The 17,924-nt window shown below is 44.5% G+C and overlaps 1 protein-coding gene across 3 annotated transcripts; it reads left to right on the forward strand.

Moving 5' to 3' along the window:
- Window positions 1–232: 232 nt before the first annotated feature.
- Window positions 233–15,948, forward strand: ical1 (islet cell autoantigen 1-like). Of its 3 annotated transcripts, none has more exons than XM_079996886.1 (14): window positions 233–329; window positions 1,011–1,047; window positions 1,870–2,044; window positions 4,998–5,070; window positions 5,255–5,378; window positions 6,342–6,540; window positions 8,124–8,249; window positions 8,807–8,905; window positions 9,383–9,468; window positions 9,684–9,721; window positions 10,098–10,163; window positions 11,637–11,918; window positions 12,474–12,575; window positions 12,984–15,948. In XM_079996886.1, exons 2-14 carry the CDS (start codon window positions 1,040–1,042, stop codon window positions 13,097–13,099), a joined length of 1,494 nt encoding a protein of 497 aa, XP_079853012.1. In that variant the 5' UTR covers window positions 233–329; window positions 1,011–1,039; the 3' UTR covers window positions 13,100–15,948. The 3 variants fall into 3 exon arrangements, with proteins under 3 accessions (XP_079853012.1, XP_079853014.1, XP_079853013.1); XM_079996887.1 differs by having other exon boundaries at window positions 308–420; XM_079996888.1 differs by lacking the exon at window positions 10,098–10,163.
- The last annotated feature ends 1,976 nt before the right edge of the window (window positions 15,949–17,924 follow it).

The following is a 17,924-nucleotide window of genomic DNA, read 5'->3' on the forward strand; positions in this document are numbered from 1 at the left end:
GTGGGTGACATCGGTCCGGCCTGTCTGCTCCCAATTTTCGACTTTTAAACGGCCGCATCTTCACCCCCCCCCGCCGCCCACAACCCCAACTTGGGTGTGTAGGTTTTCCGAGTTCCAACGCCATTGGAACGCAGCATAAAGGCCGACTTCCTTCCTGGTGCGCGGCGGCGGCAGCGCCCCCTGGAGGCGGAGCGGCGCCACGGCTGCTTTGCATATCCTGTTCCAGTGACTCAGACGGTGGAGCGCGATGGCCGCTGGGAGAGCGGGCTAGCAAGAACCTGCCCCCGAATAGATGCTCCAGCGACAATTCTACTCTGTTTAAAAACAAGGTAAAAAAAAAAAAGAACAACAACAACAATAAAAAAAAAAACGCAGTCATATTCGCATTTTTAGAGGGATTATTTCAGAGGCGTCGACGCGGTGAGTTGAAGGTTTTAATGTTTGAATGTTTTTTTTTTTTTTTTCCGACGCCTCCTCCGGACGCACTCCCGCAGCTCGTTCGCTCTGCCGCCCCTGGACGTTAACTTTCAGTTATTTCTTTTTATTTTTTAAATATAAAATTCGCTTTACTTGCGAGGTTGACGAGTGTGTGACTGACCCAACTGTGTTGCGTTTGGCTTTCCACGTTCTCTGTCGGTAGAACAACCTCTAATTGAGTTGGAGCTGCCATCTGGCTGCCACAGACACCGTGTCTGCTGTTGCAGCGCAGCGTCCGGCGCCTGCTCCAGGCTCTCAACTGTTTTATGAAGCGGAACAAAAAGGTGGTTTTTTTTGTTTTTTTGTTTTTTTTTGTTTTGTTTTGTTTGTTTTTTAATCTAATTTTTGGGGTTACAATTCAGCTAACGGGGAACCGCTGTCATCCGATCTCCGATCAACCATTTACACCTGCTGTACATTCAGTGAATTGCATCCACAGCTGCAGGTAGACAGTCCGGACCAAATGTCCATGAAACCTGCTTCTGCTGTTGAAGAAATGACTTTTGCGAACTTTTTTGTTTGTTATTTTGCAGGAGGGACGTCTACTTGCTGCGGAAGAAGGATGGACGGGTATGTACAAAACCCCGTCAGTATTTTAGCTTATCTGGTGAGCGCTATCAAGTTAAGTGCCCTTTTGTAGTGACCCAGGTTATCGACAGCTATTTAAAAAATTCATTTGTGTGAACGTTAGCCCTTCGCGTTCATCAGAGTACTTCATTTCAAGATAATCGTTTAATCCGTTTTTTTATCTATCCACGTTTGAGTGCACATTTCCACGCCTAAGGCCTCCCCCTCGACCGGCTACTTGTCTGAAACTCAGTCCTACATTCTTTAAAAGTTGGTCTCTCTTGAAGAGGTCTTAAAGTATTAAATGTAACAAAGCCCCTGATATCTGCAGACACCCCGCTGACCTCCAACACGCCGACATAAATAGCGTGTTGTAGGATAAGATAACACTTTATTAATCCCCGCGGGAGATTCAGGCTTCACACCAGCAAAATCAAGGCGAGTCAAGAAAGGTATAAGAAATCAAATTATAGCATATATCAGTTTTGTCATGGATCCACCAGATGACTATCAATAGACAGCATCACATACTTAAAGACCCCCCCCCATCCCGGCAGTGCACACACGAAAGGAGACTTACGAAAATATCGCACCAACCAGATGTTCTCTCAAGAGTCCGTTTCTGACAAGAGATTTCCTCATGATTCTCTTAAGATCTGGAGAGTGTGTTTGGGACCGAGAAATTCGGCTACGATTTTTGGTGCAGGCACGAGAGGTTTTTTTTTGCGTAAAAACGAGTAGGCACGAGAGTCCCCGCACTTCCGTCCGAGCCCCCCTCGGCGAGTCAAAGGCCCGCCAACATCACGCCTCCTCCCCGCGGTCCAGGTTGGCGGGGGACATCTGGAGCGGCGGGCGCGCTCTGCTGGGCGAGGACAGCTCGGTGATGGCGCGCATGCAGAAGAAGTTCTGGAAGACCAAGCAGGTGCTGATCAAGGCCACGGGCAAGAAGGAGGACGAGTACGTGGTGGCGTCGGACGCCGACCTGGACGCCAAGCTGGAGGTAGAGTGGGGGTACGGGGAGAGGGGCTCGCAAGAAATGCGCGTTCTTCCTGATCCATTGAGACGCGCTTCAGGCAAGAATCTCAGCCGCATGCATTTCAGCTTATCCCATTTAAAAATATAAACAAAAGCTCATGTGTAGTTGAATTTCAAAGTATGAGCAATTGTGCATTTTTGCAAATCATGCTACTTTTTTTCCCCCCTACTTACTTTCTTTTATAAGCACCAAAATATAATGGTGGATTTATGACATTTTGTGGGTATTTCAGGTGCAGGGATTTTCCATGGCCATAGCTGAGGAGTGAATGAGCTTTAAAGCAAGTCAGATATGTATAAGTACCGAACTGGAAGCTACTATATCTAATGATCATCATTGAAATGTATATATGTTTTAAAAGCACGTGGAGTTTGAGTTTCACACCATGAACGTGCAGTTCCAGTTGTTTTTTGCGAGTCGTTCTGCTTATTTCTGGTCACATTTTCTTGTTAGCAGTGAAATATGGTGGTGGAGTTCTGACATTTTGAGACTATTTTTGATTGCAGGGAATTTCTACGGCCATAGATAAGGACTTGATGAGCTTTAAAACAAGTCAAATATATACAAGTAACAAACCGGAACGCCTGTCACTTACTAGATCATCAAATTTAATATTATCATATTAAATCTAATATTACAATTTGTCCAAAGATCTGACACCGTTCATTGTGACACGGGCAATAATAGAGAAGACCAGGAGGGTCAGTACTTTGACGCCTAACAAGTAACAAGGCGGAAGGACCCAGTTCTGGATATTCCAAAATGACTGCTGTAAGAAGAAGGGTAAGGGGGAATGAGTCCCTCGTCCTGAGCCCTGCTGGTGGCGAGTGGGGACAGGCTGTGCTGTAGCACACGCGGTGGAGAGGAGAGGAAAAAAGAAAACCAAAGAAAGAAAATGTCTTTCAACTTTCCCAGCCTCACAACCAGGTCCTCGTTAGTATAGTGGTCAGTATCCCCGCCTGTCACGCGGGAGACCGGGGTTCAATTCCCCGACGGGGAGGTTCTTTTTTTTTTTTTCTCCTGCGGATCAGTCATCTCTCATCTAAAGCTGTGGATTTAATTTTTTTTTTTTTTTTAAGGTTTCACTGTGGTTTGCGTTTAAAATAAGCAGACGGTTTGTATTTACCTGGTCGATATTCTATGTAGACAGAGAAGAAACCTGTGAGCGAGGTCGACACAACGTAGAGCGGCAGTGGCCACGTTCACATTCCCCTGTAAAATGAGATAAAACATAAATGTTGTTGTGGGAGAACGCGGCTAAGATGGAGATAAAATATTAAAGTGTTTACGTGGAGGAGCGCTAGGCTAGCCGCTAGCCACTAGCCGCTAGCCGCTAGCACCACAGGAACGACTGAGCAGACCGAAAGGTTGCCTTCCATGTTGTGAAGTGCAACAGACATGTCCTCGTTAGTATAGTGGTCAGTATCCCCGCCTGTCACGCGGGAGACCGGGGTTCAATTCCCCGACGGGGAGGTACAATTTTTTTTTTTTTTTTCCTTTTTTGCAGCAATCAAGGGAAGTCTTATCTTATCTATAAAGTACATATAGTGCACTACCAAACCAACTCTTATCTCAACCTGTGGCACCCTGCCTGTGACGGATCACAATAAACACTAGTTCCAATAGTCAAGGAAAACACTTTTGTCAACTGCATACACTGTTCTGAAGAAGGTCTTCTTATCTTGACCTTGACCTTTTATGTGTGTTTTGCCTTTTCAAGGTTTTATTTTGCGTTGGCACCGTATTCGCAATCATTTGAAGCCGTTCGCCCACATTTCAGACAGTTATTTCAATACATGCCATTATTCATTTATAGCCTGACTCCTCTCCCACGGGCTTAAAAGGCTCGTTACCTCAGCAACACTCCACTGGCTTAAAACTCCATCCTCCGTCACTCGGCCTTGAAGTAACAAGCGTCTTTGACGTCCTGACATTCAATAGCGGTCTCTCCCCCGTCACGCTCTGATATCTGGAGGTGGGACCTTAAAGCACCTTGATACCACCTCTCCCTCGTCCATCCATTATGATGTTTGGTTTCCCTCGGCCCAGCCGGTACAGTCGTACAGCAGCGCTCTACTCCTATCCATGAAATTACCTTATTACAAAAGAAATTACGTTAAATATTTACTCACCGACGACCTTCATGATTGAAATCAACAGATTGGTATAGAGAACACCTGAAATATGGCCGATCCCCTCCCAAAATCGAGGAACCGCAAAGGTTGATGAAGCTGTTGGCCATTGCTGGAATTTGATAATTGCCATCTTGTCATCGTGCTGATATCCCAAACCTGGCTTTAGCAAAGGTGATCTCAATCGAGTAGCATGCACTGGGGAATTGTATTCACTCACTCACTCACTCACTCACTCATGCACCATCAGTGGAGGTCCACCCACCCATCCATTTTTACAGTCGCAATTAAAAAGCCTTTAAAACATGCACACACACACTCACTCTTTTAATCCACTGTCATAAAACTCGTTCTGGTGTCGAAAATAATTCATTTTACCAGACAAATTTGAACCTTGTCAGCGATTTTAAAATAAGTTTATGTTACAAATGCGGATACAATATACACCTAGGTTACAGCGCCCCTTGCAAGGACCTCGCCACTTCCTGGAGCCGTGGGCTGCAGAGAGCACTCAGCCCACGGCTCCAGGTGAGCCGTGTGGGGTAATTGAGAATGAAAGGTGGTGCCATTCTCCAAGTCAGTGTACCATCATAATGATTTTGAAGCTGTTTGTTTTAAGGTAAAAAAAAAAAAGGTGAAATTGATTTGCTTTAAGTGTCTCTGTTCACGCAATTGGCAGCACCACATGTTCATCAGCCTCTGTGTAGCCCGGGGTGGGGTAGGATGTTCCACTGTGTGTAAGTAACGCGCGCGCTCCCGTGTCGTCCCCCCCCCCCACCACACAGTTCTTCCGCTCTGTCCAGTTGACGTGCACGGAGCTGCTGAAGGTGATCGAGAAGTACCAGCAGAGGATCACACGTGAGTGACAGAGCCCACCAACACACTACACTGCCCACTGCTTGGCCATATATAGGACAAAGAAAAATACAGGCATTGACCTTAACTTCACACATAAACACATAACTGCAGAGTGGCGTGTTAAACGCAGAGTTCCTGAATGCCTTGACTTTTGTTTTCCTCTCCTATAATCTGCCTCTCCCAGACCTTTCCCAGGAGGAAAACGAGCTGGGCCTCTTCCTGCGCTTCCAGGCTGAACGCGACCGGACCAGGGCCGGAAACATGATGGACGCCACCAGCAAGGCACTGTGCACCTCCGCCAAGCAGAGGTAAGAGGAAATGACGGAGTTCCAGAGTGTTCACCCAAAACATGCTTCCTTGTGTTTGGTCGCCATTTTGAATCTTGACTGCACTGGTAGTCTTAGGGGTAAATACTCCCCCCTAGTGATGAAGGCTTTGGTGCTTTTTTTTTGGAGCGTCGGGTCTTGAAGAGTCACTCACTAAAAAGATTTGTTACATTTTCCGACTCTTTGTAAATTTAATTAAGTTGGTGTAAAGCATGGTGAGCGAGGGAGGACTTCCTGTGAACAATGAACAAGGAGTCAGAAGAGTCAGTTCAGCTCTGAGCAAGAATCATTCAAAAGTCTAAATGATTTATTTTGGTGGAATGCAAAGCGTAAATAAGTCACATTCGATCGGAATTATGTCAAATGCCTTGATCCTTTTTCCACATTAATTGAATCCTGAAACAATTTTTTTTTTTTTTTAGTTTCAGTCGAACTATTTTGCCAAATTGATTCCTGCTGAGTCATTTCATAGATTTGTTCACGTCAAGCAAATCGTCCATGATTCTCCCATCACTACCGGGGGATCAGTACAGCATAGTTTCACAATATTTTGCGTGGCGATATTTTATCGATACATGAACACAAAGTATAAATATTTTATTATATAAATTGCAAATATGAATTCCAGTTTTTGGTACTAGAATAATAAAATCGATTAAATTCAATCAATAAAACCGCTTGTTGTTAGTCACGGTTTGTGTTTGCAATGGAAACATGCGGAAGGCGGAGCCGAAATGAGGACCAGGAAGTCCTGACTAAAAACTACAGAGACGACAACCAATGACGCGATGCATCAGCAACGACGTTCATCTACGTCATGCATATGGGACAGTTCTCATAAGCACATCTCGTATCGGCCCCAAAGTATCGCGATAGTACGTGAGATCCCTGGCAATTCCCACCCGAGTCACTGCCACCCCCTACCGTCTGCTCCTCCTCCACCAGGATGGCAATGTGCCCGCCGCTGCAGCGGATGCAGCAGGAGGTGGAGACGTTTCGGCGGCGCGCCATCGCCGACACGCTGCTGACGGTGGGACGCATGGAGAAGTGTCGCACCGAGTACCGCGGCGCACTGCTCTGGATGAAGGACGTGTCCCAGGAGCTGGACCCCGACACCTACAAGCAGCTGGAGAAGTTCCGCAAGGTACGCCAGCACGTGGCCACAGGAGGGAGAAAATGGGAGGATTTGCCAACCCCAGAATTATGGATAATAGATTTATGGTGTTATCGTCAGATTCGACTACTTTTAGAGGATGGGTGGGTGGGGTGGGTGCAGTCTTTGGGCCTGGGAACTTTGCAATCGCTCTCAGATCATGGGGAGGCGGGCTAATATCTTACTAATTAACTGAAACAAAACACTTGTAGGTAATCTACTGGTATACTCAGTGTTGTTAAACACATATGTGACCGACCGAAGCAAAACCCGTGCTGTGGGGCATTTCTAAAATCACCAGGAGCAACCAAATAAGTTGGGAAAAAAAAACTTTTCTAGAAGGAAAGTTTTTGATTTTGATTTTTACACATTTCGTGTGCCTTTCTGGTTTTTTTTTCGTTATCGCTCAATGTATTTTCAAAACCGAGTTTGATTTATGAATGGTAGAAAAATGTTAAACGTGGAGTTATATATTCCCGTTAGATTACATGGGGAAACGCAGTTCACTTACCGAGACGCTGAGCAGTGCTGAACAACGGCGATCAATGGTTTGCGATGATAGTAAGTTCTCAGACAGCGATGCTGAAACTGATACAGGCATTATTCCGGACTTTCAAAGAACATTTCAAACAGCGGATTTCAACCTGAATGTGTGGATGAAACGCAATATTTTCAAGAACGAGCGGAGGAGACCAACACCACGCCCGTTGTTGTTACAACTGAAGAAGTCGATGACGTGATGAAGTCTGTTGACGTTGGTGATGCAGATAATGAACAAATAGCAATGCTCAAGTTTACCTGCAAAAGCAGTCAGGGGTGAAAAAGAGGCCCCAAACAGGCACTCAGAGTGTAGCTGGTGTAAGGGTGGGGTTAGCCCACATAATAACTCCCAACAACTTTGAAGATAATTGGCATACGCACATTTATATATTTAATGACACACCGAGGCTGATATACAAAGACTCATTTTCAAGATTCAAGATTCAAGATTTTTATTTGTCACATACATATACATACTTCCATACATATATGCAGTGAAATGTAATATTTTATTGATAGACTACATTTTTATGTGTTGTCCGCACTTTTAAACTCCTAAATAATTCCACTTTTATAAAACATGTATATTCTGACTGTTGAATAAAAGCCTTTTTAAGAACAAAAGATGTTGTTCCCTCAAAACAGAAGAACAATTCAGAGATTGCCCCATTCAGCAGGGTGTCAAGTGGCCATGTGACAAGTAAGGCAGGCTGTGTTGGTCCTCCAACCATTTGCATTCTGGGAGCTGGCTGAATAAAGCTTAGTCTGGGGGAAAACTTTGAAGGCGATTATCTCAGAATCACAGTTTGCCACACCCTTGTGATTAACAAGTCATCTATTTCAAAATATTTGCTTGATTTGCACAAGTGACACCTTCTTTTGAAGCTCTTATTCTTCACTTTCAAATTATGCAAAAAAATAAAAAATAAAGTCAAAAGACACCAAGTGTACCTGAAGTCTGCGGTGGGTCACATATTTTATAAATTAGTTGAATACTCAAAAAAAAGACTGTCTGTCTGTCTGTCTGTCTGTAGGTCCAGGCCCAGGTGAGAGGGACCAAGGGCCAGTTTGAGAAGCTGAAGAATGATGTGTGTCAGAAGGTGGACATGCTGGGAGCGAGCCGCTGCAACATGCTGTCCCACTCCCTCTGCACCTACCAGGTCGGGGGCTTGGACAAATGCATCTGTCGGTAGTTTGACGGTGTTTTGGGGGACTGGTGCTTTCATAAGATATTCACACACAAGGGGTCATACAAGTATTAGTAATGTGGATTTTATGACCATTGATTAGAACAGTGTATGCAGTTGACAAAAGTGTTTTCCTTTTATTGTGATCCGTCACAGGCAGGGTGCCACAGGGTGAGATAAGAGTTGGTTTGGTGGTGCACTATATGTACTTCATAGATAAGATAAGACTTCCCTTGATTGCTGCAAAAAAAAAAAAAAAAAAAATTGTACCTCCCCGTCGGGGAATTGAACCCCGGTCTCCCGCGTGACAGGCGGGGATACTGACCACTATACTAACGAGGACATGTCGTCTGGGAGCAGGACTAGGCTATTTCCCAGTTGCTCAACATAGTTGCTCTTTCTCCGTTGGTCCGTTGGCGACGCTTCCTTGGCTGCCGCCGTCTTTCTTGCTCTGCTCACTTGACCATTTTGCTTCGTTGTTTCCTTTCCTTTCTCGGTCCGTTGGCGAACACGTCCTCCCTCCTCCCCAGACCACTCTGCTGCAGTTCTGGGAGAAGACGGCTCACAACATGTCAGGGATCCACGAGGCCTTTCAGGGACACGTGTCCTACCAGTTCACCACACTCAAGGTGTGACGGCCAGTACAGTCAACCACTATTACCAGCTATTACCACAACCGCCTATCACCAGGAGGCTGGCTCACGCCCAAATCCGTCCCAAAAGCACCATTTACATAATATTATATAAAAATGTTGTTTTTTTAATAAGATACTTTTTTAATTCTTGGCCGGTTTTGCAGACTCAGATTGGGCCTACATTTTTTTTTTTTTTTTACTAAATCCCACTTTTAATCTGGATTTACTGAAATGGCTTTTCTCAGTCATGGTTTAAACATGGGAAAAAAAACCACATCTGACTTCCAGAAGGAAGATTAGAGCTAATCCAGGTCTAAGCGGAGGCTTAAATTAAATCTGGCCAGAGGCAGGTTTGCCAGGTTTGCCTACCTGGCCTGGGTTTGTGACCCGAAAACAAGTGGAAAGATCAGGCTTTGACAACAACTTTGGTATAACGCGAAGTTGTGACCGGTTTATCCCAACGCCACCCAGGACCTCAGGGACCCGCTGGAGCAGATGGCAGAGATGCAGGAACAGCACGACAAGGAGGAGGAGGTTCTGCAAGGCAACGCTGACAGGTCAGGACACACACTCACACAAAGCAACAGAGTTAATAAATGATATTGTTCAGTAACATCTGTCTTGTGCAGAACGATTAGGGCCACGGGGTTAAAAACAAAACAAAACAAAAAAAACGCATATAATCGAACACGTGAATAAGAATTTTGAGTTTGACGCCAGGATCCTGAGAATAAAGTCATAATTCTGTCATTGTCTCTCCATTGCTCCTTAGCCTGGTGTCGCTGGGCGATGAAGGGCCCTCTGCACCCGGTACGTACTGCCCCCTGGAGGCACACACTGTGAACGACAAGTCTCTGTGACAAACAGGGCACCGGGATGAGAGCTTCTTGTTGTTCTGTTGCCCCCCCCCCCAACTTTTTGCAAGTGAAATGACACTTTATTACGTGTGATTGTAGAGTAGAAAGGCTGTATCCAAATACAGTGTGTATTATACCAAGTACGGTGTTAATACTCTGTAAACTGATTTAGTTTCGGCTGATTAGATAAACAAGATCTGCGAACAAAATGTTCAAGCCTTTTTGTCATATTGTAATAGACTTTCCGCAAATTTGGGCCCGGACGCGTGTAAGATACGCATATTATATATATCTTTTGGTTCTTTTGTTCGCTGTGGTTGCCTCCACAGCTCCAGCTCACTTTGGGGACAGAATCAGCCAACCCAATGAGAGCCCTCTGCTGGACGGTTTTAGTGGTGGGTGTGCGTGTGTGTGTGTGTGTGTGTGTGTGTGTGTGTGTGTGTGTGTGTGTGTGTGTGTGTGTGTGTGTGTGTGTGTGTGTGTGTGTGTGTGTGCGTGTGTGCGGTTTTATTTGTCATAACTCGTGTACTCTCCTAGAAGTTAAAGGAGAGGTTCTCTATTATTCAACTCGTCCCATCATTTCTAACTGTTCGTAGGACAACCTCCCTGTGTGGTGAAAAGGAATCTATTGAGAAACCTGCTACTCTGCTGCAGCTTTTCACTTCAATTAAATGCAATCTAATGGGTCAAAAAAAGTTAAATCTCCTATTTGAAGACGGGAAATTTACATTATAGTCAGTTTTTACGCAAGACTGAGGAAAGAAAGCGTTGCAAAGTGTACTTCATCAGGTTTTTACATCCGCCCTTAACATTAGAAACAGAATGTTGTGCCACTTCCTACTGTACCCAGCCTTACACTCTGGATGTGTCTGTGGCAATTGCAAAAAAAAAAAAAAAAAAAAGTTTTGAATGAGATGTGATTTTTACTGTTATTCAAAACATGTTTTAACAGAACTTTTAATGCTGCGGCAGATTCCTAAGTTTCTCAATAGTAAAGCGTGACGTGAGGCTGTGGGTTTCCAGTTGTTCACTGTACACATGACCACTTTTAGTGCAATGAGATACGAGGACCATGGCGCCAAAATGCTATCACCGCTTGTTACCCCCCCCTCCCTCCCCAGCCCTCTTTGAGCCGAGCCGGCCATTCAGTACCACGGGCCCGGACGACGCACTCGTTCACATAGACAGCGCTCTGTCCCAGGACTGGCCCGGCCCCTCCCAGCAGCCTCAGCTCCAGGGCCCCATGAGCCTCCCCCAGCCCTGGCCTCTTCCTCAGGCTGCAGATCCAGATCAGTCCTGGGACTTTGGGGACTTCCAGTCCGGCCTCCCTCCACTGCCGGCGGGTATTAAAACACCGCTCTTCGGGTCCGCCGTGGTTTTGCCGTCCCTTCTTAACTATTTTCCTTGGATATAGCTCTGCTACTTCAGCTATTTGAGTCGGGCTTCAGTCAGTCTGCTGTTTGGGTTGTGGGCGTCCTTGAGGCGCGTGCTGCTTCTTATTTCACAACTTCCGGTCACTCTTCTGGGCCAACTCCTTCATTAAAGGCTCTTCCACCGAGTCCCTCCTTCTCTTCACTTTCATAGATCTGGGTTAAGCTTTTATTTATTTTTTCCCGGTCTCAGTTTGGATTGAGATCGGGCACAACGCGGGGATCTCAGCCTTATGGTGCTTTTCCACCGCACAAAAAGTAACAGTTGGCCGGCTGCGGAAAAGGCGCCTCGACTGTTCTTGCTCCAAAATACCAAAAGGAGATCTGTGATGGCGAGTTGATGATTATCGGACGAACAGATTGGGCTTAAAGTGTGCATCACCACTTTTTCCCCTTCCCTCCTTCCCTCCCTCCCTCCCTCATTTCTGTCTCTCTCAGCCGGCGACCTTCTGTGTCGGCAGCAGGAGGAGGAGGAGGAGCGGCAGCGTGGCGACATGGCCTTTCTCAAAGACCTGCTGAGCCCGGGTCCCGGGGCGGCGGACGACTTCAGCAGGGAGTGGCAGGACGCCTTCGGGCTGTTCGACGCCCCCAGCCCCGCCGCGGGCCCCGGGCCAGACACCGCTGGGGCCCCGGCCCCTGCGGCCGGCCCGTCCTCGCACCCCCCCAGCCCCACGGGCTTCCTGCCCTCCCAGCTGCTGGATCACAGTCTGAGCGCTGCAGGTGGGTTACGCTGCCCCCTGCTGGTTGGAGGGCTGAGGGAGTAGCGTTTAGTTATTCAATTCTACGGCCTACACAGTGGCCTTGGACGCCTTTTTTTTACATCTCAGATTTTATTGATGACAAAGGGCTCTCAAAAGGAGATAAAATTGGAGGAATTTACTGGACTCAGTCCCGCAAACTGACAACTGAAAGAAGACCGTTTTCTTTTTTTATGTTATCCATTTAAATTGCATCAAACTTGCTGAGGCTGCTTTTCACGTCTTGCGTGTGCCTTTTGCATTGCATTGAGGAGCACATGCATAACGCAAATACATGATCTGTTTCTTAAAGTGTAAAATAGGGGATTTTTTTTTTTTTTTTTCAACAAAATATTAGGGATTACCCACTTTTATAATTAAACTCTTTTTTGTAATTCAACAACCGTGGACATCATGTTAGAATCCCAGTTACATGGATTGTGGCGTCTTTCAAATCTTGTGTAGCTCAGGTGTAAGACCAATCCAGCAAACTCCTTAGTGGCTGCTGCATTTTGAATGTTAGCTCCTCCCCCACCAGGCTGGTCCACCCCGCCCATGTTCCAAGCCCCACCCCTGCAGCCCCCACCTCCGTCTGGCCATGCCCACCCCGCTCAGGCGGCTCCCATCTCGACGGCCAATGGTACGAGCTCTAACTCAGTGTCATTATTCACTTCTTAATATTTATGTTAATAGTATAATAACTTACTTGTACAGCACCTTTTAAATGGAATTTTGGAAATGAACTCTAAAAGTGCTTTACAAAGGTAATCAAATGGTTGTTGTTATAATAATAATGAAATTCTTACAAGGCTGTGCATATTATTTAATTAAAGCAATTAAGAAATTGATCGTCAAAAACACTTTCATTAAGGAACTTCTGGAATTTTCGATGATTAGAATTTTTAGTGTAGGGGAAAATAGCGCAAGAAAACCATTATCCAGGTTTGGTTTTGTTTTGTTTTTTTTGTTCTGTTTTTCTTTGACCCATCCTATACATTCTAGGGTTAAGAGGCGTTTGCGTAGCGATGCTGACAGTGTGTGTTTGCAGCTCCTCCGGGCGGATCCAGGGACATGTCGGCCTGGTTCAACCTGTTCGCTGACCTGGACCCTCTCTCCAACCCCGACGCCATCGGACGCTCCGAGGACGAGCTGCTCAACGCCTGAGTCCAAGATGTTGTTAGTGTGTCAAACAAATACACAAGTTAAGTCAATATATACATATCCGAACATCAACACTAACGTAGCTACAAGTGCTGACTCCCACACTAATTTTTGCACTTGAGCACAATATGACTGTTAACACCCGTGTAATTACCAGTTGTTGTTGCTTCTGGTGTGCGTTGTGTTTTTACCCACGTTTGAGAGTGTGTTTGCAGTGTAGTTCTCTGTAAACTTTGTGAGGGACCTGGGGTGCTAAACGCTTAAAATGCCTTCATTTGAATAGTCTTTATCTACTGTACATTCTAAATCCTGGTTTACTAATTCACCGGCCTCCGTGGCAATATCCTAAATGCATCGTCGTTTGGTTTCAAAGGACCGTGCTGGTGTCAAACAGCATTTTATCCTGTTGAAATCATCCCTTGCCATTGTCCTGATCATAGCTCACATTTCTAGATCTTTTGTTTTTCTTTTCAGGTTTTGGAAAGTTTAGACGTTTGTATATGGTGGGAAACCTGCCTTTTAAATGATACCCTGCTCCCAAACCATATTTTTGTCAACGTTTCTTGATTTTGGTCATGTTGAAGCCATGGTGCTTCTGCCGTTTCCAAATGGCATTAACAATTACAAGAAAAAAAACGTAGTTGTCAACGGGACCAAGAAATCATTTTAAGGTAGGTTTCTCACTAAATCAATACAATTTTTTCAGAAACCTGAAAATATAAATAATATTAAATTAAGAAAATGTGAGCTATCCTTAGGAAAATGGTCAGGGGCAATGTAAAATGTCAAAATGCTCAGTTTGATCAGTATGGTCCTTTTTTAGGAGGGGGACGGCTTCAGTGCTACCTTCCATTGACGTATGTAAGAAAAAGGGAAACAGTAAAGGATGCAGCTCCATCTTTTCTTTCTTTTAGTTCATCTAAATGGGAGCAGAACGGGGAATTTGGGACAAAGAAACAGCTTTTTCCAAATGCTTTTAAGTGTGCGTTGTAGAATCAGTACTCCTGTAACAACTGAACAGTGTTTTCATTTTAACTTATTTTGGGTGTAACTACATCACTGTTTGCAAAGTTGTCTCTCGCCGGTGAGCTGCACTCCTAAGAACGCTTAATGTCTGTTTTTTGGGTTGTTTTTTTTTTGTGAGGCTTCAAGTGCAGTGTTTATATTTCATAACGTACAAATAGATCATCTTCACAACACTGTATTATGACGAGTAATGTCTTGACACTGGAGAACTGTGTTACTATGCGTTTGTATAGATCGAGAATTTAGCTAAAACATTTATGGGTGTACAGAAATGATATGCTAAGACCGCTTACCGGGTCACTCTTTACTAGCTTTTTTTCAACCCAGCCCTTTATAAAAAATGTTGGTTCCCATGATTTATAACTGTTCATAGTTCATAACCTCAATGAATGCTTTACGATTAACTTACCACTCTGCTGCAGATTCTCACGATGCTTAAATGCAGTCCAATGGGGCAAATGAAGCCTAATACGTGTTTATACCAAAGCAAAGGTGGTCGCAAACCGTCCGTTTTTATCAGATTTTCAGGGTTTTATTGACTCTTTTGCCTTCATCTGTGCCAATGTTAGAAACAGGAAGTTGCGTCACTTCTTACTGACAACCTGCTGTAGCCAACATTAGGCTCCGGATGTACCGTGGCCATTAGAAGAAGTCGTTTTAAATTATGTTATATTAGTGTTATTGAAAACATGTTAAAGAAACACACTGACACGTGAGTTTCCCGTTTCCGAAAGGGAGATTTGAAGCAGACGAAGAGATTTAAGACTTAGATTTAAGGCTGAATAGTTTGCCCCATTGGACTGCATTGAAGCCCAGCGAGACGCTGCAGCAGAGTGGTAAGTTTCTCAATAGTAAAGCGTTCAGTGAGGCTGTGCTCGGAACAGTTCTAAATGATGGGAAACCAACATTTTTAATAAAACAGCAAACCTATCCTTGTAAACAAAGATTTCCAGCTGTTTGCTTCAACTGAGAAATCTGAATGTAAAAAAGAAACAAAAAAACAAAAACAAACGTTTTAGCTGCTACACATTTGTTTAAAATATGTTGAACGTCCTCATCGCGTTCTGTATTTCACCTACCTGCGCTTCTGAAAGTACAATATCTTCGTTATAGATTCACTAAATACAATTTTATTCTAATTTCTGTTTTAGTTAGGATAAAAAATAATGTAGAGATTGGAGGGGGAATAATGTATTTCTACGAGGGAGGCATGTGGTTCTCCACTTGCATTTTCAGAATTAGAATCTGCAATAGGTCAATATGTAAAGAATACATGAACTACTAGTTTGGATAAGAATATTCTGAATTCCATGGCAACTTACCTGACGCAACAGAATTAAGAACATACTGTAAGTAATGTATAGTCGGGGCCAAAGTGACCTCAGCTTGGTTCTGCTGCTTAGCGGTGGCAAGCGGAAGATATTTGGGGAATCAGATCACAGTATCAGAGTCTAGACGGTGTTTAGGAAATCCATAACCAGAGATGAGACGGAAAATATGAATAACGATGGTATTTTATACAAACTAGATTACTCTTTCAGGGGGTATACACCCCTCTTCATTGCCTATATTGTTCTATATATTTTGCTGTGATTCAGTAACATTTTTGTTATTTTGAGAATGAGTGAAATGCTGTGAATTAACGTCACATGATGAATGCAAAAGACTTAACTGATTTCAATGCTGGAGGTGGAGGGTGAATGTATTTCTCAAACCAATCACAAATGCTTTATCTATTCAACTATGCCTTTTTATTTAACTTGAGGGATTTGATGTCAAAAGGATGAAAACGTGGCAGTTCAATTTCCAATAAACTGTACAAGCAATCCAGTACGTCTCGCGTCATATGTTCCAAACAGGATGTCAAGTGGGTTTCTCTTCCTGAAATGTTCCATGTTCACTTTGGAAAGAAAAATGGGTGATACTTGGCCAATATTAAAAAATAAAAGTGTTTGTTTTTATACTTATAAATATACTGCGTTAAATAACCCAACATCACAATTTGAAACCGAACTTTAATTTAGTCAACCAAAATTGGCCTAATTCAGGTCACATCCCTACTTCCCTTCCTCAGGAGGAGCTACACATATGTCTGCAGTACAATAGAGATATGATTATGACCTGAGATGGACCAAAGTCTGTTTTTTCTATCGGGTTAAAAATCCTCCAAATACCTAATTACACCTCCTTCCCGATGTGACATAAACCGCAATCATCGTCCTTCACAACAACGGCACCTAGTTAATTCACAGCACCCGCAGCAGGGTGACATATGGTACAGTTTGTGTGTGTTTTTTGACTTTCGAGTACATCTCTGTCCACCAGTGATCTCAACACACACGCGTGCCTCTATATTTACAGATCCAGTACACTCCTGTTCCACTGGAGCAGGCACAGTCAAGTAATAATGACACATTTTACAGCGCGGCGCAGGACCGAGCGCAGAGACCTTTCCGTCGAAACCTTAAAAAATAAAATAAAAAAAATTAAAATGCACCGCAACCGAGGATCCGCTCTGGAAGCATCGGAGCGAATGAGCCGTCGGGCGTTTCCGCACAAATCCCCCCCCCCCCCCCCCCCCCCCAGCGGTCGGCGGTGGGTTTTACTTTCCTCGACCCGATCTTTGTCAAATCACAGCGTACGTCTGAACCCCTTTCTCCCGAGCCAGACGGGTGGAATTTGTGCGAAAGGCCCAACGCAAGTAACGGCCAGGAAACAAAAAAGGAAAAGAAACTGGTTTCGGGAATTTAAGACAAGCCAAAGCATCCGAATGATCCCGATCGGGGCGTCTGCAGGTCCTTTCTGAGGGAAGATTTTAAGACCAGATTTTCTTTTTTAACGAATCACCTATATACCATATGTGCTGTATGTTTGGAAATATGAACTAAACGATTCTATGAAAGTTTATTAGAACAGTTTCCTTTCAAATAAGTCAGATAGCGAGGGAAGTGGTTAGGGACTGAAATAAATGTCAGATTTGAGACAGGTAAGCATTAGGGGTCAGTGGTAAGTTCAGAGTTTTAAAACGTCCAAATTGATGAACTTGACAAATTTCGACAAAATATTTCCCTTGAAATGAAGACCTCATGAAATTCAAACTGAGGACTATTTAATGACTTAATGACTTCATTTGAATTCGAGATGCTTTTTTCGGGGCCCGCAGACAGCCCCGCGGTTTGCGTCAGAGAGAGAGGCCAGAGCGCGAGCGGTTGCGGCGCAACCTCCAGGTCCGTGTCTGCGCCCCCCTCCACACCGGAAGAACCTGCCGCCGCCCGACACACACACACACACACACACACACTTAACAACGAGAGAGAAAGAGAGAGAGAGAGAGAGACATGAAGGAGAAAAGGCAGAAGCGTTGAGGAAGAGGGTGAGCGGACACAGGGGGAACACGCTTGGAGACGTCAGCCATAGTGATGCTACTGACGAGCGCTTTAAAAGAGGCTTTTTAAAGTGCTCACCGCAACTCAGGGCTCGTTCAAGGCCAAAGTACTTCGTTCATAATCTAATTTTGCCAAGGATACGGTGAGTACAGCCGAATAAATGTCCGTCCTGCACAACGGCGAGTTTTAAATTCAAGTCCTTACGTTCAGTTAGAGAGAAAATCGAATGTTTTCGGGAGCATTACTTAAGCCAGTGTGTCTCCATCAATACCTCTAAGTTCTACCCGGCCCTAATGGAGGCGGTTACCCACATTTTACAAGATAATTCGATTTACAGACGGACTAGGGCCGCAGGTGGTAAACGCTGGATACTTTCGTTTTCGACCTCAAGCTTGTTTGTTTTTTGGGTTTTTTTC

This window comes from Zeus faber (assembly GCF_960531495.2).
Source record: "Zeus faber genome assembly, chromosome: 2".
NCBI classification, from domain to species: domain Eukaryota; kingdom Metazoa; phylum Chordata; class Actinopteri; order Zeiformes; family Zeidae; genus Zeus; species Zeus faber.

Excerpts from the sequence above, each read along its gene's own strand:
- ical1 (XM_079996886.1), top strand. Across the intron at positions 10,164-11,636 it reads TCTGCTGGACGGTTTTAGTG|CCGGCGACCTTCTGTGTCGG; the intron begins GTGGGTGTGCGT and ends TGTCTCTCTCAG. Across the intron at positions 12,576-12,983 it reads TCCCATCTCGACGGCCAATG|CTCCTCCGGGCGGATCCAGG; the intron begins GTACGAGCTCTA and ends GTGTGTTTGCAG.